At 34.7% G+C, this 24,067-nt stretch overlaps 1 protein-coding gene across 6 annotated transcripts in view; it reads left to right on the top strand.

The window, feature by feature from the left end:
* The window catches only part of DPH6 (diphthamine biosynthesis 6), a 234,831-nt gene that overhangs the window by 88,046 nt on the left and 122,718 nt on the right, over positions 1-24,067 (top strand). For all 6 annotated transcript variants that reach the window (XR_004677317.1, XM_034994227.1, XM_034994228.1 and 3 more), the window contains exons 4-5: positions 18,464-18,537; positions 22,742-22,860. Coding sequence is in view for 5 of the 6 variants with exons in the window: in XM_034994227.1 (XP_034850118.1) it covers positions 18,464-18,537; positions 22,742-22,860 (193 nt within the window). In the remaining variant the exon portion in view is untranslated. The remainder of the gene's footprint in view (positions 1-18,463; positions 18,538-22,741; positions 22,861-24,067) is intronic.

Below are 24,067 nucleotides of genomic sequence, written 5' to 3'. Positions count from 1 at the left end.
ATGACTTCGTTCTTTTCCAGAATTTTCACCAGATTTCATGTAAAAATGAGACAACTCCTGTTTGTTTAATAATCTGTGTGGCATTTATTAATGAGCACATGTAAACATAGATTCTCTTGCTATCCCTGCCTGACTCCTAGCAAAGTATTTCTTAGTTTGAAATAAAGCTTCTTAAAGACTGTTCCTCCTAAATTTCCATATTTGGTATAGTCAGTGAAGTTGTTTCTGTCATTTTCCAGATTAGCACTCAGAAGAAAAGAAAATTTCCAATAGCGCTGATAACCCTCTATTCTTAACCTTTTATGTGGCGACACTGGAAACCACTGAATTTTATGATATTTCTGTATCTATTTAAAAGGATGATGTATTCTGGAATGCCCTTTATTAGACAGTAATCTCCATGAATGTACAGGTGATGTCTGCCCGTGTATTGCTTAATCTAGAATGCATATATAAACTCAAATAATGAGTAATTTACTGAGTAAAAAAAAAAAAAGTTAGGATTTGTCTGTTATTGATTTTTAGACATTTTACTTTGGTAAGGTACTTTTTTTCCCCCTTTCTTTAAATTTTCTTAAATAATTACATATTGTTAAGGTCATTGTACTGCTTGGTCCTGGACCTCTTTGTCTTCATATCCATTCTTTGACCATTCTAGGCACTGTTTGGTATACCAAGGGGCCTCAGTTTCCCTTGGGGGGTGCTTAGATTCCCTTGCTCCTTTTAGCTGGCTTTCCTTTGGATTTGGGCAGTGTAAGCCACTGGGGAGACTGACCGTCAAAAGGAAGGGAGAAACCCTGACACTTTCTTTTCTTCCTGGGTGGAGTATCTGCTGTGGCTGGATTGGCTCTTGCTTCAATTATTGGACACATTCACTGAGGTTCCAGCTGCTGCCATACTACTTGGTTCCTGGGCTCTAGAGAAGTCTTTTGCCCTTCGGCTTAGGGACAGTTACTCCTTTCTGTTACTGCTGGTACTGGGTTACCTCCCTATGCTCTCTTTGCCTTCTCAGTCCTGTCATCTGTGTAATCAATTCCCTGTACTTTTCTTTAAATTCTTAGAGTGGTTTCTGTTTTTCTGATTGGGCTTTGACTGATATAGTCACTGAAGTCCTAATTTTGTGTAACTTTAATATTGCTAAATAATAAAATAGCCATCCTCTATATTTATTAATAACAGTAGAATCCCTTAAAAGGACTGAATTCTTCTCATGCACTTTTTGATGACTGAATAGAAGACACTATACTGGGTGCTGTGTGGTGGCTAAAAGAATCTAATAGCACTTAGAACATACATATAAAATAACTTAGGTAAAGGGCTTCAAGAAATGTACAGAGTAAGAGACGTAAAGGGCGTAAGGGAGGGAGGGATCATTTCTGATCAAAGGAACGAGGTGTGGCTTAATGGGTTGTAAAGAATGAGTAGGATTGTACTTGGTGGAGATTGGGGCCAGAGGATGGATAGAAAATTGCAAATGGAAAGTTGAGTAAGAACAAAGGTTGGGAGATGGAAATTAGCGTAGTCAGCCTAACTAGTAGATAGTTATGTAAAGGATTTATGAAAATAAATGTAGATTAGAGAGAAAAATTTATTTGGCAGATGGGGAATACAAAGAGGTCGATTTGGGGAAGATAAACCTGTCACTTGGGTCAGTTGGAGGGAGAAGAAATTAGAGGTGGAGAGAGCAGTGGAGGACCCATTGATATTTTTAGGGAGAGCTGAGAGGATCTGAACTGAGAGTATATAGTGAAATGCCTACTTTGCCCTACTTAGTGACTAGATATGAGGGGTCTTTGTATCTCAATGCCTATCTGGCTCCAAGCAAGCATCCTCAGACAGTGGAGAGTCTAAAGTTACTTGTTTGTTTTGAGGCTGGGTGAAGTTAGTGACAAAAATAGAGAAATGAAGTAAAGGAGGTTAATTAAGCAACCAATATTTGTATTGCTTTTTATGAATATTTGAGTACTATCTTTTCTTTTCTGTTAGTTGCCTCACACAACCCTGAACTAGATATTATCATTTGTATTTCATGAAGAAACTATACTTATTAGAGTTAGATATATACAAGATTTTGTTTTTGGGTGTGCTGTGAAGCTGAGCATTTTAATTCAGGTCTTCCCTTTTCCTGTTTTTCTTTTTTTAATAATTCACTTGTTTAGCTTCCTTAGTTACATTTAATATCATGTATCATGTATTCTTTTCACTGTAAATCAGTTTTCTGTAGTAATCATGGTATATTTAATTTTGTACATGTTTTTAAAGGAAAGATACAAACTTAAAAAAGCTTTTCTTCTGAGAGCATAATTACTGTTTATAATTGAGGTATAAAGGTAAGGGGTTTTCTTTTGTTTTGCTTTTTGAAGGACACCCATGCTTTAAGAGATTATGAAGGCTAGATACATTTTCTCATGACTGTCATTCTTGAACTAGATCATGTTTCTGTATGTTAGTAGAAGTAAGACTGAACAGGGAAATGGCATACCAGATTTTTTCCATAGTGGTGCCACCAATGTGTTCTGTGAACTTTAGGTACTAAACATACTACATTCCGTTCTGAGTCTACATTCCTTTCAGGCAGTTGCACCATGTCTTTTTAACAAATCTTTTTGGAATATATATTTTTACTTATTTTCTTTCTCATTGCCCATTTTATTATCCTGCTTCAGTTTGATTTCCATCAACACCAATTCATTAAAATTTCTCTTGTTAAGGTCAGTAACAACCAAATCAGATGGACACATTTTATTGTTTTTTTTCCCCCCTAATCTTTCCTTTCTTTGACCTCTTTGTGATACTCAGAACTGTGGGCTTTCCTTCTTTTTAAAACCTTTTTGACCTTGACTTCTGTGGTATTCCTCCCTCCTAGTTTCCCATCTGTCTCTGTCCTTAATTTTCTTTCAAGACCCTTCTTTTTCTGCCCACTTTATAAATGTTATGGTTCCTTACAGCTTCATTCTTCATCTTCTTTTAGTCCACACTTCCTTGCTATTTGATCTCTTCTCATGGCTTCAGCTACAACTGATGTACACATTTATATCGCCAATTATACCTGTTTTCTGAGCTCCATACCCAACTGTCAACTGGACAGTTCTCACTGAGTGACTAAAGGCCCGTAAGACTCAATGGCCGAAATAATACTCATAATATTCCTCCCCAAATGTGTGTTATTTCTTATAAAACCAAAGCCATTGCTCTCCATTGAGTGACCAAGCCAAAAACTTGAGAGCATTCTGGATTCCTTTCCCAGCCACATGCCACTAAAATCTGTTGGTCTTTTCTTATGTCACAGATCTGCCATTTCCTTGTTATCATCATAACCACTACCTTAGTTTAGGCCTTCATCATATTTTTACTTAGACTTCTTTTAGGGTTTCCTGAGTAGATGTTCTGCTTCTAACTATATACTTTTCTGATCAGTACTCCTACATAATCTTTTAAAAATATGAGTCTAGGGGCACCTGGGTGGCTCAGTCAGTTGAGCGTCTGCCTTCAGCTCAGGTCACGATCCCAGGGTCCTGGGATCAAGCCCCGCATCAGGCTCCGTGCTCAGCAGAGAGCCTGCTTCTTTCTCTCTGCTGCTCCCCCTATGCTTGCTCTCTCTCTCTCTGTCAAATAAATAAATAAAATCTTTAAAAATAATAATAATAAAAATAAAAAATAAATAAAAATGTAAGTCTAATGGTACAACAGTGTTAATGTCCTTAACAATGCATGCTTATTGATTGGAAGAATTAATGTTGTTAAAATGTTCATACTATCCAAAGTGATTTACAGATTCAATGCAATCCTATCAAAATTCTAATGGCATTTTTCACTGATACAGAAAAAAAAAAAATCCTAACATTTGTGTGAAACCACAAATAGTCAAAGCAATCTTGAGAAAGAACAAAGCTGGGAGATAACACTTCATGATTTCAAGCTATATCACAAAACCATAGTAATCAAAACAGTATGGTGTTGGTATAAAAACAGATACATAGGTCAGTGGAACAGAATAGATTCCTAAAAGAAACTCATGCATATATGGTCAATTAATTTTGACAAAGGAGCCAAGAATATACAATGGGGAAAAGATAGTGTCTTCTATAAATGGCATTGGGAAAGCTAGTTAGGCACATGCAAAAGAATGAAACTAGACCTCTATCTCATACCATAAATAAAAGTTAACTCAAAATGAGTTAAAGACTTGAATGTAAGATCTGAAACTATAAAACTCTTAGAAGAAAACAGAGAGGTAAACTTCTTGATAATGGTCTTGGCGATGATTTTTTTGGATTTGACACCAAAAGCACAGGCAACAAAAGCAAAAGTAAACAAGTAGGACTATATCAAACTAAAATGTTTCCATACAGCCTCTGAAACCAACAAATGAAAAGCCATCCTATGAAATGGGAGAAAAATATTTGCAAACCACATATATGGTAAGTGATTAATATCCAAAATATATAAGGAACTCATTAAACTCAATAGCAATAAAACAACCCAATTAAAAAATGGCCTGAATAAACATTTTTCCGAAGAAGACATACAAATAGCCAACAGGTATATGAAAAGATGCTCAAAATCACTAATTATCAGGGAAATACAAATCAAAACCACAATCAGGTATCACTTAGGATGCCTATTATCAAAAAAACAAGAGATAACAAATGCCAACAAAGATATAGAGAAAAGGGAACCCCTTTGCACTTTTGGTGGGGATGTAAGCTGATAAGTCCACTGTTGAAAACAGTATGGAGGTGTCTCAGATTAAAAATAGAAATACCATATGGTCCAGCAATCTCGTTTCTGGGTATATAGCCAAAGGAAATGAAATTAGCATCTCAAAGAGATATCTCTACTCTCGTGTTCATTGCAGCATTATTTGTAGCAGCCAACGTATGGAAACAGCCTAAGTGTCCATTGACAGATGTGTGAATAAAGAAAATATATGTGTTTGTGTGTGTACATATAATATATACATATATAGTATATACATATATATACATATATAATATAAATATATATATAATAAATATAAATATATAGGATTATATATTGGATGGAATATCATTCAGCCTTAAAAGAAAGAGGAAATCTTGCCATTTGCAACAACACTGATGAACTGGGAAGGCATTATACTAAGCGAAATAAGCCAGACAGAGAAAGACCAATACTGCATGGTATCACTTATATGTCAAGCTAAAAAAAAACAAAAGTTGAACTCATAGAGTGGAAAGGTGGTTGCCAGGGCTGAGGGATTTGGGAAATAGGGAGAGGTTGATAAAAGGGTATAAACTTTAAGTTGTAGGGTGAATAAGGTTCTGAGGATCTAATATAGAACATGTTACTATTGTTGATAATACCGTATTGTATCACTGAACTTTGCTTTGAGAGTAGAATTTAAATGTTCTTAACAAAAGAAAAAATAAAAAGGAAATATGTGAGGTGATGGATGTGTTCATTAACTTGATAGTAAGAATTCTGAATTCTTTCAAAATGTATGTATATATCAAATCACCACGTTGCACGTTTTGAATAGCTTACAATTTCATTTGTCAGTTATAACTCAATAAAGCTGGAATAATTTTAAATCATATAAAAATAATTCTCATTTATATGAGTTGCATTTTCAAAGTTATCTCAAACGAATCAAAGGAAATTTCCTTAAAAGCTTAAAAAATAAGTGTAGAAAGCAGCTTCTAAACAGATTGGATACTTTCTACCAAGCTGATTTGCTTAGAATTGAATACTTTTTGATTGTTGCTTTTTTCTCCCAACAAGGATTAACAATTTAATCCTTTGTTTATTTATTTTGTTATTGTTGTTAAAGAGTTTCACAGAAGTCACCTTTCATTTTAGCAAGAAGAATATTTTTGGGAAACTCAGTTGAAAAAGCTGTAACTATAGTTCTAGATTTCTGTTCAGCTTCACATTTAGGTTGAAACTCTCAGTTTCTGCTTTGAGGTTGGGACTCACTATGTAGCAAACAGCTAATTTATTCAAAACTGGGAATGTCATACTGTGGAGACTGAAACGTAAAATAAGGCGCTAGCTTTAAACAGAAATAAATGACAAATGATTATGATTTTCTGCAATTTCTTTGTCATTTAATTTTCAGCCTTAACAACTTTTTCCCTATTTAATTGAGAAAGCTCACAAAGGGAAACAATAATCCTACAAATTAGTGACCTAATACTCTGTCATGAGCTCACTGTTTAATGGAAGTATTCCAGATGGTGATCATTTTCCATTTCAGAAATGTCTTATATTGATGATGCTAAGAAAAACAAAAGCCTTTTAACAAGTCAAACAAAAATTTTAGTCAGAATATGTATCATTCATTTGAAATCATTACCATTTGAAAATTCTTTCAGAATTTCTTCATATAAAATAGTATTCATTTCTCTTTTTTTTTTTTTTTAAACCTGGACTTGTGTAATTCTACTCAAGTGAAGAATTAGAAGTTTAAGGAAAAGCATCTAGTGTTTTACTGGCCATATAAATTTCTTGTTTAGTTATCCAGGCCCTAGAAAGTCATTGGCATTCACAAATGTTTCTTATTTAATAATGTCATGTTGCCAGAAGTCCAAATATCACCACTCAGAGCTCTAATGCAAGTGCACTTCTTTAATGAATGGTTCATATTAAAAATGTTAGAATGCTTTTCAGATGAAAAACACTTTAAATTCAGCAGATCATTTTTTTCTCAACAGGCAGGAACTCATTAACAGAATAATACTGGTAACTGAGGCATTTTTCAAAGAAAATAATTTCCCCGATAAATGCAAGCTGCATATCTTCTTATCTTTAGAATAAGTAGGTCTAGTTTTCATTTGTAAAAAAAAAAAGGACAGCTTGTTTTCAGTTTATCTTGTTGTCTTTGTGAACCAACCTCTTCATATGGGGACAAGTGAATATTGAGTGAACAAATCTAATTTGGGTCTGGATTTCTACCTTGAAACCATCCTTATAAACTTGTACTTATCACTATTACCAGATGGCTGGATGCCTTCACCATCCCAGCCTCTGTGTTGGGTGCCTTTTAGCTGTGATATGGTAGAGGTTCACATATGATGAGAAAATCAGATCTGGTACCTTTCATAGTAGAAGTCCCTTTCTATTCTTGTGTGTCAGTGTTCCTGATATTTAGGGTGCTGATTTTAAGAGTAGGCATTTATAAAGCTTTAGGACTATGGGCAGGTCCGTGTTCATACTTCTTTTGGTGATTAGAGTAGGACTAATGGCATATTAGGCCCTTATTAATTGGTTGTTTAATTATAGAAGATTCAACCATACAATCAGATACCAAATGAAGATAGGCAATTAGGATTGTGTCAGTTACTTAGCAGATAAGTTTTATAATATATATTTCTTTTTAGAGTCAGACTTGTTTCTTTCAAGAAAAATATTTGGTGGATTTTGTACATAAACGGTATATTAAGGAATATATAGGAAGACAGTAGTAGGAGCAATTATCTGTTTTCCTATAGTCAAGAAGGGCAAAGAATCAATATTTCTGACTACTCAATATTTGGGATATGATTTTTTTAAATGTATTTCCCAATGTCATTCCTCTCTGACAAGAATTCCTTCTTTTGTAGTTCATTATACTTTGTATAGACTTCTATCACTTATTTTATTTAAAATGTCCATTCTCCTGCATCCCTCATGGGATTTTAATTTCTTAAGGTCAGCAGCCATGCTTTTTTCAAATGTGTTTTCCCCTTCCTAATATAGGATTGGTCACACAGTAGGGTTTTATTCACTGCTGTTTAATAAATACATTAGTAATTTTGCCTGCCGGTATATCCACACATGGGATAAATGATGAATACACATGCATAAATGTATTTTTAATAATATTTCCCCTGATTGAAAAGGTAATACACATGGTATAAAAATATTTGAGAAGGTATAAAGTTATAAATAAAATAGAAACATTAAATACTATTTAGAAATAAGCACTATTATAATTTGGTCTATTTCTGGTCTTTCCATGCCTATGGATGTTTCAAAAAAAATCCATATATTTTAATACACAACCTGTGGAAATTTTTTTCACTGAGTCTTACGTCATAAAAAGTTCCTTATATTGCATAGCCTTTGAAAATATTTTTTTAATGACTGCTTTGTTTTCGCTCTTCTAAATGTATCATGGTTTAGTCAACCATCCTATTATTTGAGATTTTAGGATTTTCAGATTTCTGTTCCAATAACATGAAGAATGTAAATCAGATGAATATCTATAAATAAACTTTTGTGCAAAGTTACAGTTATTTTTATAGACAAAATTTCTGGAAGTAAAATATGAAAATGCTGGATCTAAGAATACACATAATAAGACTTCTTGATACATATTGCAAAATTGGTTTTCAGAAAGGATGTACTACTAACAACTTCATCTGTGATGCATGAGCTTATGCAACTCTCCATATCCTAATCATCTTTGACTGTTAATCAAATTTTAATCAATTACACCCACACATGTATATATTTGTTTGACAAAAAGTAATTCCAGCTTGTATTTTCTTTGTTCTTCTGAAGGTTGAAATTAGTCATTTATATTTATTCTCTTAAAAATACCTAGTAATACCTTTTCTCATTTTTACTGTTGGGTGTTAACCTGTTCCTTACTAGTTTGAAAGAGAAAGACATTAACCGTTTGTCATATATGTTACAAAATGGTATTTTTATTTTTATTTGTTACCTTAGTTTTGTTTTGGATAACTGTTGAAGTGTAGAAGTACTGTAATTTTATTTAATCAACGTCATTCAATTACAAATACAATTATTGAATATTCAGTGTTGTCCCAGGTACTTTTCTAGAGTTGAGGCTATAGGGAAACAGGATAAGTACCTGCCCTCATATAGCTGAAGACATACATTTAAAAATTAAATAAGAAAATATATGATATAATTTCAGGTAATGCTATGAAGAAAATAAAGCCAGGGCAAGGAAATAGTGACAGGGGTAGGAGGGGATAGTGAGGAGGGAGTAGGACTATTTTAGAAAGAAGTCAGAGAAGGCCTCTCTGAGATATTTGAGCAAGACCCTAAAAAAGCGAAGGAATAAATTATGTAAGTATCTACAGGAAGTGTGTCATAGGCATAGGGAAGGAAATTCTGAGATGTAAACACGCTTAAGTGTTTGAGTAACAGTAAGTGTAGTGTGGATCCTTGGAATGAGCTGAGAGGATAGTAGTAGGTGGTGATGTCAGAGAGATTAGGAGGTTCCGGGTCATTTAGAACCTTATATATTGTTCACAAGGAGCTTGTATATTACTCTTAAGTAGTATGGGAAACCATTAGAGGATTTTCAGTCAGGGAGCATGTTCTGGCTTATATTTTGAAAGATCACTGGTTACTTTGTGGAGATAAACTATAGTGAGGAAGTGTGGACTTAGGGAAGCCAGTTAGAAAACTATTGCAATAGTCCAGTTGAGAGTGATGGTGATTAGGACTAGTGGTAATGGTGGAGGAGATGAGAAGTGGTTGGATTTTGGAAGTTTTTGGAAGATGGAGCTAATAGAACTATTGCTTGATTGGATGTAGGTCATAAGGGAAAGAAAAATCATGAATGACTCTAAGATTTTTGGCCTGAACAATAATATACATGCAGTGTCATTTCCTAAGATGAGGAGCCATATGGAAGGACCTCTGGGTACGATGGGTATATGTGCCTGAATCAAGAGTTTTGATTTGAATCTGTTCTAGTTTGAAATACTTAGTAGATATTCAGATAGGCATTAGAGCAGACATTTGGATTGTGGATCTCAGAGAGGCAGGAGTTACACAGATTGTATTTAGAGCCATACAAACAGATGAAATCACTGGGGGAATGAATATAGCTAGAGAAGGGAAGAGAGCCAAGGACTGAACTCAGGGCACTTTAATTTTTAGAGGTAATAAACAGGACAAGGAGCCCGTAAGGGAGAATGAGAAACAGCCATTAAGGTAGGAAGAAGAATTCAAGTAAGGTAATGACAGAGAATTGACCATTGAATTTGGCAAACCTAGTGGTCACTGACTGACATGATAAGAGAGGTTTTAATAGACTGATGGGAACTCAAGGTTGCCTAGAGTGGGTTTAAAAGAGAATGGATGATGAGGAAATGGAGAAAAACATATATGCTCTTTGGAAGAGTTTTACTTTAATAGAAATAATGATACCTGGAAGAGGACATGAGTTTTTGCCAGCTATCACAGCATATTATATAATGATGAACCAGGAGTAAAAATTGATGGTGCGGGGGAAAACAAAAATAAAAAGGTTAGTCCTTAAGCTGTCTAGATGGATTGGGATCTCATGCAAAGGGATGCTTAGGAGCACTTAGGGCTTAGGAGACCATTTTCATAGGAGGAGGCAGAATCTATAGGTAACAGATGCCGATAGCTTGATAGAGTTAATGATCCTTAGATCTTTCAGGCTTTTATGTTCTTTCTTTTCTAAATGTTTAGAATGGTTTCCCAAGAGCAGGGAAAAAATTACCTATGTATTCTGGATGGTTATGCTTAATTAAAAACACAATACAACAAAAGGAAAGAAATGCTGAAGGTCAAACCACAATCCTCTGACTTAAGAGTGCAGTGCCGATTTGTGAAATATAATTGCAGAAAAGTCTAAGAAGCTTACTAATATCTCCCAACTTAAAAAGACAAGGATTAGACATGCACTAACAGGTATTCAGACATATTCTGAAGGTGCTATAATTAAAACAATGTGTTGCTGACCCAGAAATAGTCAAATCAGTGGAATAGAACAGAATGTACACAGAAGACTTAAAACGTGTATAGGAATGTGGTATATGATAAAGTTGACAGTGAAAATTGGTGGGGAGGATTCTCTACATAAAAAATGATATTGAACAATTTGCTGACTACTTAGAATGATAGAAATTTTGATCTTTGGTATGTCTTCCATGTACTAATTTGTTTTTATTGAGGCCTGTCTGCCAACCATACCTGTGTTCTTTCTTATATATGTAGTACCACGTGCTGGGAATAATGAAGCTGTGTTTGTGCCAGTTTGTGAGTATGTGTTTGCTTTTGCAACTGTCCCCTGTATCATTACAACTGGCCATATTGTTCAGATAGCTGCCTGGACTCACTTCTCAGCAGTCTTGCTTGTGTCTCACATTGACAAAGATTGGGGGAACCGGTGCTCTAGGCAACAAATGGCCCTGTGATGTGTGCTTAGCTGATTTTGTAAATATCTTTTAGCACTTTTTATTCACAAAACAAAGAAGATGATGATAGTCTACCTTAGAGCATTTTTACAAGCAATAACTAATATAAATGTTTAATGGTATTATGCACTGCTGTTTCTAGTACTCAGTGATGCTGTCGCTGACTTCACTATTTCCTGAGTTGAACTAACACATCTATTACTGATAGTGATGATGTTCTAAGCTGAGTAGTGTCCACTAGTGTCTGAGCGCTCCTGTGGCTCAGCAATACGCCCGGCTATTGAGAGTGCAGTCTTGTCTCTAACTTATTACTGACGTTTTTATTTTTTATTTTTATCTTCTCTGCCTTTGTTCATCTAGATGACAAGAATGTAATTTAATATGTGTCCACCCTCAAAATTCTATGAGTTGTGTTGAATTAGCAATAGATATTCATTGTTAGATTCATCAGTTATTTTACTAAGGACCTGAAATTCATTTTTTGAAAAATTTGGCAGTGGTACATGTCAAATATTTCATTCTTGCTTTCATCAAACATGACTGCAGCTTCCCCCACAGTAGTCATAACTAACTTATTAATTGGAAAATACAGTGGTTCTTTTGAACTTTGTACAGCGTTTGACACTGTGTATATAAGCAAGAGCACAGGTGTGGTTGGCAGACAGGCCTCAATGTAAAGGCTGCTTATTCTGTTGACCAGCTGTGTCAACTTGAATGGAATGATCTTATTTTTTCACATATAAAATCAGTTTAATAGTATTTTGGATTGCTCTAAGGAATAACCAAGAGAAGATATACAAATTACTGAGCATAAATTTTGGTATATAGTAGGCACTTGGTAGTATCTTTCCTTTTCATCAGAATAGTATTTGTGCGTACACCATTACTCTGTCCTTGCTGCGTCTCTTTTTTTTTTTTTTTTTTTTTTTAAGATTTTATTTATTCATTTGAGAGAGAGAGAATGAGAGACAGAGAGCATGAGAGGGAGGAGGGTCAGAGGGAGAAGCAGACTCCCTCCCGAGCAAGGAGCCCGATGCGGGACTTGATCCCGGGACTCCAGGATCATGACCTGAGCCGAAGGCAGTCGCCTAAAATGAGCCACCCAGGCGCCCCCGGTTGCTGCGTCTCTTATTATGACCACTCTTTCCCAGTGTCTTCACTGAAGTCTCTTTCTTACATTTACATTTATAGTCCTTACATTTTACTGTACCCTCACAGTCTTACACTGAGCCCTCTTCTCACTCTATGTCCTGCTTCTTGGGATTCTTGTTTGCTCCTGCAGCTTTAAGTTCTCTTATATGCTGATAACACCCACATCTTTTTCTATACTCTCTTGAGCACCAGAGTATTCAATATACCTAATAGTCTTTTCTACTTTGGATACCTAGCAAACAAACTGAAAAAACATACGCAAAGCTAAATAAACTCAGTTATTTTGTCTTAAGACATGTAGTTCCTAGCTAGTAGTCACTTGGTCCCACCTTCTGTGTGTGCTTCTGGTCTCTGTGCTGATGGTTCCCAAGTTTTATTAATTTTGTCTTTAAATTGTTTTTGGAATTTAGCTTCTTATCTCCATCCTTCAGTTCTTTCAGACTAAGCTCCTTCTCTTTCTCTACTCTCTAGTTTACCCTTAACACTGTCACCAGTCTTGTCGTTCCACTTGTATGATCATTACTTATTTCTTAAAATCCTTAGCACAATCCAAGAGAAATGAAAATATATATTCACACAAAGACGTATAGGAAAATTCATAGCAGCTTTATTCACAAGAATCCCCAAACTAGAAGCAAACCAAATATCCATCAACAAAAGAATGGATAAACAGATGTGGTATATCCATACAATGGATTAAAATGGAATACAAAGGAATGAGCTATGGATACACACAACATGGATCAATCTCAAAATCATACTCAGTGAAAGAAACTAGAAACAAAAGGATATATATTGTATCATACTATATATGTAACATTTGAGAAAGTGCAAACTAATGCACAATGACATAAAGCAGATTAGTAGTTGCCTGGAGCCAGGAGTGAAGGAAGGTTTGGACTGCAAAGAGGCACAAGGTATCATTTGGGTATTATCAAAATGATTCGTACCTTGATTGTGGTGGTAGTTTCACTGAAATATACATTTGTTAAAACTCAATAAATTATGCACTTTAAATGGATACAGTTTATTGTATGGAAATCGTGTCTCAATAGAGTTATTTTTAAAAATCTGTACAGGGAAGGGCCCTTCATTGCCTTCAGGTTGCAGGTCACATTTCTGAACAGACTGATCCCAAACTTCCTTTTCTAGCCTTTTTTTCCTTCCATTTCTTAATATGTGCTTTCCACTGCAGTTACTCCATACTGTTGACCATCCCTTATATGTCAAGCCCCTTATTTTGTTGCTTAAGTGAATACCTAAAGAACAATGACAATTGGCATTATTGTTGGAGAGGGTTACACAACTGGTTAAGCTTGGCAATATTACTTTGGTGAGCACTGTGGTATAGTTCTCCAAGCTAGAGACTTGGGTTTTTGTTTTTTTTTTTTATCTGAATTTTTTTTATTATGTTAATCATCATACATTACATCATTAGTTTTTGATGTAGTGTTCCATGATTCATTGTTTGCGTATAACACCCAGTGCTCCATTCAGTACCTGCCCTCTTTAATACCCATCATCAGGCTAACCCATCCCCCCACGCCCTCCCCTCTAGAACCCTCAGTTTGTTTCTCAGAGTCCATAGTCTCTCATGGTTCCTCTCTCCCTCCGATTTCCCCCCCCTTCATTTTCCCCTTCCTGCTATCTTCTTCTTCTTCTTTTCTTTTTTTAACATATAATGTATTATTTGTTTCAGAGGTACAGGTCTGCGATTCAACAGTAGAGACTTGGTTTTGACCATGTACCAAGAAGTTGTCAGTCTCTCTGATAGTATAGATTAATATAAATCAAATTTGTTTAAGCCTGTGTAAACCAGAATGTCAGTTCATCCATTTATAATATAAGGATTTGTGTTAAAAGGATGAGAATGCTTGTTTTGATGGATTAGTATAATCTTTCTGGGTTTGAAAGTAACAAGGCAACCTAAATTAAAGTCTAAAGGTTGCTCAGTGGTCATAGAATTGTATCATACGAAGGTGGTTTGAATGTGGCCAGATTTATAGATCCCAGATTCTTGTGTTAACTATTTTCTCGAACACATTCATTTTTTATTTCCATTATGGCATTGGGTGGTTTATTTGGCTCTGTCTTCATGCAGCCTCAGTTTATCTTTGATTCTAGTAGTCATTTTCTCTGTTTCTTAGTTGACACTTCCACTGCTATTATTTTGCTACTATCGTTAATTTAGTAACTTTTTTCCCCAGGAGATACAGGTCATGGGTCAAGGCCTGAGCTTATTAGCTTCATGGAGTAGATTGACTATGTTAGATTTTTATCTTTTAAAGGTCTATTTTGCCTTTCCTTGAAGTTAGTAGTATGTTCTAAATGGTTAAGGATTCGACAGAAGTCTTACTTACCCTTGGTTTATTCAGGAGTCACTATGTTGGAAAAGTTTGTTGTAACTGGACTGTAGAGTTGAGTGTTAAGGGTTATATATTAGTCATGGTTCTCTAGAGAAACAGGGAACTAAGGATATATAAAGATGTACAGAAAGAGATTTATTATGAGAGATTATCATCTGATTATGGAGGCTGAGAAGTCCTATGATCTGCCATTTGCAAGCTGGGGGCTCCAGAAAGCTGGTGGTGTGGTTCCAGTCCAAACCCAAAAGTCTAAGAACCAGGGCAGCCATTGATATAAATTTCAGTGCAAGTTCTAAGGCCCAAGAACCAGGAGTGCCAATGTCTGAGGGCAGGAGAAGGTGGATATCCTAGCTCAAGCAGAGAGTAAATTCATCCTTCCTCTACCTTTTAGTTCTATTCAGGACTTCTGTGGATTGGATGATGCTCACCTCAATGGTTAGGATTATCTTCTTTATTCAGTTTACCAATTCAAATTATAAAAATCTCTTCCAGAAATATCCTCACAGAAATAATATTTTACCAGCCCACTCATGTTAACAAGTAAAATTAACCACCACAGGTTAGTAGGCTAGTGTTGAGGAGTGATAATGAGCAAGAAGTTAATGCCCAGGAATGAAGGGTTTTGTCAGTCAAGTTAGGCCTTCATCCCCATTGTAGTAACAGTAGTGTGGGGGGGCGGATGGTAGTGGTTAGTAGTAGTAGTAGTAGAAGTAGTAACAGAAGTAGTTATAGAAGTAGCAGTAATAATGAAGAATATTATGATAATGACAGAAGAAAATATTTACTGACTATTTACTAGGTGCTGAACACTGTTATTTATCTGGATTATTTTACTCAGTCTTCACAGTAACACTAGAAAATAAGAACTATTATCCTCACTGTGAATAAAGAAACTGAAACACAGAGAAATTATGTAACTTGTTCAAAATCACAGAGCTAGTATGTGGTAGGGCTAGATTTTTAATGGGGGTAGTAGTAATCATGGTTGTTGAACAAGTCATTAGTTAGATCTATATTAAGATTATGATCTCCCAGATGGAGAACTTGACTGTCCTACCATCAGCTCTGCCTTGCACTGTGGTTGTTAACTTTCCTCAGATCACGAATAGGCAGATCTAAATAGTGGGTTCATAACGTTTGACCTCAACTGTTTATTCTAAGTTATTTTGTATATTTTTCAGCAACAAAACCAAACTGAGTCTTTAGCTTTATCCCTGTTTCTTGCAAGGGAAGAGCCTTTATACAACTGGACACAGCTGTGTGTGTGTGTGTGTGTGATGGAATATTATATATATGATGGAATATTGTTCAGTCATTAAAAAAGAATGAAATCTTGCCATTTACAACAACATGGATGGACCTAGGGTATAATTCTAAGTAAAATAAGCCAGTCAGAGGGCGCCTGGGTGGCTCAGTTGGTTAAGCGACTGCCTTCAGCTCAGGTCATGATCCTGGAGTCCCGGGATCGAGTCCCGCATCGGGCTCCCTGCTCAGCAGGGAGTCTCCTTCTCCCTCTGACCCTCCCCCTCTCATGCTCTCTCTCTCTCTCAAATAAATAAATAAAAAAAATCTTAAAAAAATAAGCCAGTCAGAGAAAGACAAGTATCACATGATTTCACTCATATGGAGAATTTAAGAAACAAAACAAATGAACAAAGGAGAAAAAAAAAAGACAAACCCCAAACAGACTCTTAACTATAGGGAACAAACAGACTGTTACCAGAGGGGTGGTGGGGGAGGGGGGAGATGGGTGAAATAGGTGAAGGGCGTTAAGAGTACAATAATCTTGATGAGTACTGGGTGATGTATAGAAGTGTTAAATCACTATATTGTACACCTGAAACTAATATTACACTGTATGTTTACTGGAATTAAAATTTTAAGAAATTAATAAAAAAGATTCTCACATTAAAAAAGGTAATGATTTGGATTTCGGCCTAGTTTGGAAGAATAGTCCAAATTCAATTCGGTATATAATTCTAGAGCTGATTAGTTAGGTATTACCAAATAGAAAATAAAAGAGAAATGATAGAGAATTCCAGAGAAAAAGTGTTGACTAAGAAGAATTAAATAATAACTATTTAGGGTGGTGAACTTAAATGAGAATTATAGAAGGATGGTACATTTTAAATGGATAATAAATGGCAATTTTTATTTTAACAATGTCTTGACTTAAAGTTAACTTGAAGTTAAAAGAGAAAAATACCAGTGGCTCTTATCTTTTATTTTCTTGATGTATAAAGAAATACACACACACACACACACACAATATTCAGTACTTGGCATTTTCGTATGGCAGAACTTATAAACAACTATATGGTATAGGAATATAACTGATTTTTATCTTTTGATGACACTGTCCACTACTCTGATCTATGTATTTATTCAGGAACACTATGCCTTGACCTTTTCTAATGAATACAATGACTTTTATGAAAAGAAAATGACTAGGAAGTGAAGAGAAAGGTTATAAGCAAATGATCTCACAGATTTGCTAAACTAGGGAAGTAAAGGAAATTGCTTTTTCCTGTCATCCTTATCTAATAGAATCATTATATTTTGGGCAGATATTTCTTTATCATTTTGGAGGGGAAACTTTAAATTGGTTTTATCTCCAAAGACGTGAGAGATTCCTGTTGTGCATTTTGTTGTTTATTTATTATGGCATCCTATTAGGACACACTCGGTTATTTCAGTATGTCTTCAAGTATTACATATGTTTTTATGTGAGACACTATTGCTTTTCTTTGTAGATTTCCAAGTATGGAAAGAGTATAATAGTGAAGTCATCTCTCTGAAGTAGTTTGTTCTATACTCCATATGCTGGGGTGGATTTTCTTCTATGCCTATTCAGAGAATTTCTATTCAGTTTGTTATTAGTAATTACCCCCCAGTCACTTTCTTTACATCTGTTTTCTAGATAACAGTTCCCTAGTGTATACCTATACTGTATATTATTCTTCCCTAAGTGTACTATCTTACACTTCTTTACATTAAATCTCTTAGACCTGTCCTTCTAAATCCCCAAGTTCTCCGCATCCATACATGTACTTGATTGATCTGCTCTTCATTTTTTTTATCTATTGTAGCTTTGTATCATTTGCAAACTTGATCATATTTGAATTTACATCTCCTCCATCATTAATGAGCACACTGGGTAGACTAGTCCTCTTTCCTATGAGACTCTGCTGGATGTAGTACTGGGTATTCTCAGTTGTAACTCTGTTGATGATAATTCATTGCTTCCTTCTCATCATGGAATTTTTTTTCCACTGTGCTATACTGTTATTCAGGTAATAGCTCTACCATCTCTGTTTCCTGGATGCTCCTGTTAATCACCTTTTCTGAGATACAAATAAAAATCATTATGTCCCCTTTTCTACTTATGCCATTGCTTATTTTTTTTAAAGTTACTCAGTCTGAGAAAATATTGTCCTTAAATAGAAATTTCTCAAAAATTTCGACTGAACATCATCGAATCTTTAAAAATATGTTAAGTGAGAAAACATTTGAAAGTACCATCTAAATCTTTGCCTTCTCCACAGAAAATACTCTTTAGTTATTTGGATTTAAGTAAAAAGAATAATTATTTTTCCCACAGCTGAGAGCATGACTTAAATCTATGTATTTATTTTTTCTGAATATGGATTGCATTTTCATAAATTATTCTGCTTCAAGATGGTTTTCTAGATGAGACACAGTTCTTTAATAATTTTCAGAGCGTGATGCATAGCCACATGTTTATTTTTAAAGTTATATTTTTTCTTTTATTTTCAGGAAAAAGAAGAAGTAGAGGGGATATCAGTAGGTGCTATACTTTCTGACTATCAGCGTGTTCGAGTAGAAAATGTGTAAGAGAACATTAATTTAATTTGTCCTATATTATATTATATTTTATTTTTTTTAATTTGTCCTATATTTTTAAATTACATGTATTTGAAGAATGGGAATAAATTAAAAATGTAATTATATCCAAATAATAAATAGAATGTATATTCTACATTCTTCATGGAACTACCTACCTGTATTACCTAAATAACAAAAGTTGTACTTTTACTTTTTTTCTATCCTGCTATCATACATGGAGAAAACTCCAGATTACTTACCATAAGGAAAAATAAATTATTTATAATAAAAAATCAGGACAAAGATTTTTAAAGTCAAAAGTACTGTTTTCAGTGTTTTCTTATTTGAATCAGTATACCTTTTAATCCCTTTTAACTCATCATCATTGGTAATAAAAATCAGGAGTTAGTAAAAGGAATGCAGTGGTATTTTATTTTTTTTAAGATTTATTTATTTATTTTAGAGAAAGGGGGAAGAGAGATGGAGAGGGAGAGAGAAACCCAAGTGGACTCCTCACTGAGCACGGAGCCTGATGCAGGGCTCGATCTGAGGACCCTGAGATCAGAACTGAGCTGAAACCAAGAGTCAGGTGCTTAACCTACTGTATCACCCAGACACCCCAGGAATGCAGTGATATTTTAAGGGGAAAAAAAACTTATTAAGGAATCTTTCCTTCTTTGGTTTTTAAAATTCAACTCTTGGCCAAAAATATTCATGGGATTAAAATACTTATATAACAAAGCCATTCAACTTTCAAGGACTTTTTAGATTATTGCTCTCTTCATCTTCCTCACCCTCCAAAGGATGTAGCATTGGTAAAACATTGTATCTCCAAATACCAGAATATTTTGGTATTGATCTATTTGGGATTGATCTATTCAAAAACCATAAAGTCTAATGATAATATTGATTACTTAATGTTGGCTTGCAAAACATCACCTGAATTTATTTTTCACTTTTAGTTTATTTGGATAAGTAAAATACTGTATAGAGACTTTATATATAATTATATTAGCAAAAAAGAAAATATGGACTCCAGTATTTATCTTGAGCACAACTTGACCTAGAAATAAGTAATTTTGCCATTCAAAGGATAAATGGAAATCAGAAAAGGGTTGTATTTGTGTAATAGTTTTATATTCTTGACAAGCATTCATATTGACTATCACATCAAAAACTTACATATTAATTGGCTTAAACTTTTTTTAATTGCATTTATTTTATCTCTAATTCTACAGTGAATTTAAGGCAGTCAGAAATCCAAAATTTTTAGGAGCATCTGTCTGTCTCAATCGGAAGAGCATGTGTTTCTTGATCTGCCAGGGTCATGAGTTTGAGACCCACGTTAGGTGTAGAGATTACTAAAAAATAAATAAATAAATAAAAATAAAAATAAAACTTTTTAAAAATCCAAAATTTTTTAAATAAATGAAAGAAATATAGGACAAAGCATAATTAAATGAAGGGGAATATGAGGATCTCATATTTTGGGGTATCAGTATCTTTGGAGAAGGGAGAGTGGAGGTGGAAGTCGGGGGAGGTCATATGTGTAGTTTGAAAAAGATTTCCTTACATTCTGCTCGCCTACATTTGAGAACGACTGATCTACAGATGGAGATGGATTGCATATCCCTTAAACCATATGTTAGAAATACTATTTTCATCAAGTTTTAGGTCATATTCTCTGAGAATTATTTAGTTTACAAATCTGTGTTTTTTAATAAGTCCAAGCCCACATGGTTTAATGGGTAGCCAAACTGTAGATGGGGCTGACATTTATTTATGGAAGTTAAAGCCAAATGAAAATGTGCTCCTGATTAGGAAGCTGCCTTATATCTATATGGGAGAAGGGTCCAGAGCATACCCATAGATAGAGGCAAGATTTTTCTTAAAACAATCTCAGGTGCACTTCAACACATGGCTAAAGTACTCTGATTTTAGAATAAAGCATATCTCCAATAATTTTATCCTTGGAAATTTTAAAGCAGTGTTACTAGGAGTCCATTGGTTTACAAACTCAGTTTTGAATTAGCCTGTCTTCAGTTTGTAGTTTGTATTCCATTAGTGTATTTTCAAGATATTCAAGGTATTTAATAAATGTCACAAGCTCAAATGCAGTAGTGACTTACAGAGGAAGTGTATTTGAACCATGATATTTTGAACTGTTAAAGAATTTAAATAAGCAAAAAAGCTTGGGCGCCTGGGTGGCTCAGTTGGTTAAGCGACTGCCTTCGGCTCAGGTCATGATCCTGGAGTCCCGGGATCGAGTCCCGCATCGGGCTCCCTGCTCAGCAGGGAGTCTGCTTCTCCCTCTGACCCTCCCCCCTCTCATGTGCTTTCTCTCTCTCTCTCTCTCATTCTCTCTCTCAAATAAATAAATAAAATCTTTAAAAAAAAAAAGCTTGACTTAAGTCTAGAGATAGTCAAAAGATTATGGCTATCAAAGCAAAACCCAAGAATTTTACAATAAAGATAGGAAGAGAATAAGGTTTTTTCAATTAAAATAAAATCTTAGCTAAAAAAGGTAGAGACCAGTTTGATTGGTAGGCATTAAATGCTGGTGGGAGGACAGCTAGAATTATTATGCTTTTGTTACATGGGGACTTTCAGTTTTATTATTTTTTGTTTATTAACCGCCTCAACATTGCAATAGATGGGATTTTGCCAAGGGAAAGTATGTAAAACAGTCTGCAGTAGGAAGGTTTTGATGTCTTTGAAAGTCAGGGTATATATACATGGAAAAAAAGAGTGATATTTTTAAGGCCATGTATAAGTAAATGACCAAATATGTGGTATGTTTATTAAGTATTGGGGTTTTCTGAGAGAAAGATCATTGTGGGCTGGAGTAGTCAGCCAGGCAAACTTACAGATGCTGAGTTTTAGAGCTGTTTTTTATTTGAAATCTGATCTTAGCCTCTTACTCTGACTTGGGCAAGTCACTTGGCTTTGACTGCCATTTATTGAATATTTTATCCAGGCATTGTACTATTTTCTTTATCTATACTATTTTTAATCAATTATAGTCCTCCTTGAGAAAGTGACATTTAAGCAAAGGCATGAAACAAGTGAAGAAGGTAGGAAGCATGGCTAGTATATTAGACAAGAGTGAGCAGGCTAGTGGTGGTGGGTTGGAGTGAAGGGAAAGTAGTGGGAGATGAGCTATGAGAGCTAACCAGAGTGAGATCCATGTAGGTCTATTGCAAGGATTTACACAGAGTGATGGGGAAAGATTGAGCTGAGGAATCCCATGATCCATTTTATGTCTTAAAAGGATCACACTGATTGCTGCATTGAAAACTGATTTTAAAAGAGCAAAGACAGAAGCAGGGAAAGAAGTTAGGGGGATATGGACATGAAAGATAATGGTGGCTCAGACCTGAGTGTATTGATGAGGAATGATCATGTTGTGTGTTATGGTAGATTGGGTGAGAAATGTGAAGAAAAAAAAAAAAAAGAGGAGTAAAGGATGACTTCACTTTCTCATTTCTTAATCTTCTCAAGAACTTTGAAAGGAGATATTTTTGTTCCTATTTATGAACTAGGAAACTAAAGACCTAAGGTTTAGTTGACCTGTCAAAGTCATGCAGCTAGTGAGTGCCAGAGGAGGTTTCAAATCCAGATTTGTCTTGACTCCAAAACCTATATTCTCTCTATTGCACTGTAATGTAAAGTATGTAATACAATGCCTACAGCATATTTGGTGCTCGATATATTGTACTTTTTGTTCTTCTTATTATTTTTCACTCGAAGGCAAATTCTTTTTAAAAATGTCAAAGTTAGAGAAGAATAGTTCATGTAACCATAGGTATTGTAAATTTAATCAATATATGATCATTTTATTAGGATAAATTGATTTGCCTGTTTTGCATATGCTTCACAATTTTGATACCCAAGGAAGTTCTAAGAGCAGGAATAATCATCCATCGGCATTTGGAAGCTTTTTAGCATAGATTTCTAAACTTAGAGTCTTACTAAAATTAATATTTCTAATCTGCTTGGAGATTTCATTTTTATCTGTTTATGCATAGCCTGTGGAAATTAAATATGTTTATGTTGTATATATAAACTTCATTATGCAAAACATGTTTTTAAGCATTTTAAATGCTAAAATCCTTGAGAGAAGCATTATGTTTAGAATCAAAGTAATTGCTGTGGATCCAAGTATAGAACATCAAGATATCATCTGATTTTTTTCTTTTTATTTTATAGGTGTAAAAGGCTTAATCTCCAGCCTTTAGCTTACCTTTGGCAGAGAAACCAGGAAGATTTGCTCCAAGAGATGATATCATCTAACATTCAAGCAATCATCATCAAAGTAGCAGCTTTGGGTACGTAGCCAGACTTTCAAGGGAGCTGTCTGTTACCACACAGATAATCTGTGTTCACTAATATGCAGTTATAACAGAAAAGGAAGACTAATTTAGAATATAAAAATGTGGAGTCACAACTGAACAAATTGAGTAGGGGGAAGTTTCAAATGGGCTTTTGACCATTTACCAAAGTGATTACAAGTGAGCCTCATCATTTTCTTTTTTAAATGTACAACTGTCTCTAAAATTTTTACTGTATTTTGGTCCTTCGATTTAAGTTCTTTTTATAGGACTTGGAACCCAGGTTCATAGGAAACAGGAAAAGTAAGTTGATTTCTTTCTTTTTTTCTTTTTTTTTTTTTTTTTTTTTTGAAGCTTCTTAAAATCTGTATTTGGAACATGTGATTTTTTCATATATTTTTTAAACATATTTTGACTATGTTAAAACAGAATGATTGGCTATGTGGTGTCAGAAATAAGCAGAGTAGTAGGTTTTTGTTGGGGTTGGTAGAAAGTTATATTTGAGAGAATGTCATTTGATCAGTTAGTATAGACACAACAGGCAGGTGGTAATGTGATTCAAATATGGATATTACATACGAACACACTTAATTTGTTGTTTTGAATTTTTATAATTATATTCACTTTCAAGAAACCATAGGGTTTGAGCTCAATGCATTTATTTCATGAACCTATTACAGTAAATGCCCTGGAGCCTCAGGTTTCTCAAAGCCTAAATCATGTACCTCATTTGCAAGTTTACATTGCTGATCTCAGAAATAACGAGGTCTCAAGCTGTGGAAGATTTTAAAGAAAAAGGCACATTTTAAACAACATTAAAAGAAAGATCCCATAATATTTTTCCTTGGTAAACACGAAGCTACTCTCTCCTTGTTGAAGGTGAAATGTTGTCTTTAGTGGAAAGTGTTATATTGAGAACCTGAAGTTGATCTCCTCAGCTGTTAACAAGAGAAAGATCGAGATGGGGTATTCTCATTTTTGAGAAAAGGTTGCTCAGCAACCCTTATGATTGAAGTTCTCACTATAGATATATTTGTCCTATGAATTTCTATATAAATCTATATAGAGTATGCTCTCTTGCTTTCTCTTTGTCTGTTACTCTTTCTTTTGGATTTTCTAAGATTGCCTACTTCTGTAATGAAGTTCATGTGACACCTCACTGGACAGTACACATTCTGTCACTTTTACTGGAATGGAGTGGAGA

Source organism: Mirounga leonina, unplaced genomic scaffold (genome assembly GCF_011800145.1).
Source record: "Mirounga leonina isolate KUSES-001 unplaced genomic scaffold, KU_Mleo_1.0 Mir_91, whole genome shotgun sequence".
NCBI classification, from domain to species: Eukaryota; Metazoa; Chordata; class Mammalia; order Carnivora; family Phocidae; genus Mirounga; species Mirounga leonina.
This window is presented reverse-complemented; position numbering and strand designations above follow the sequence as displayed.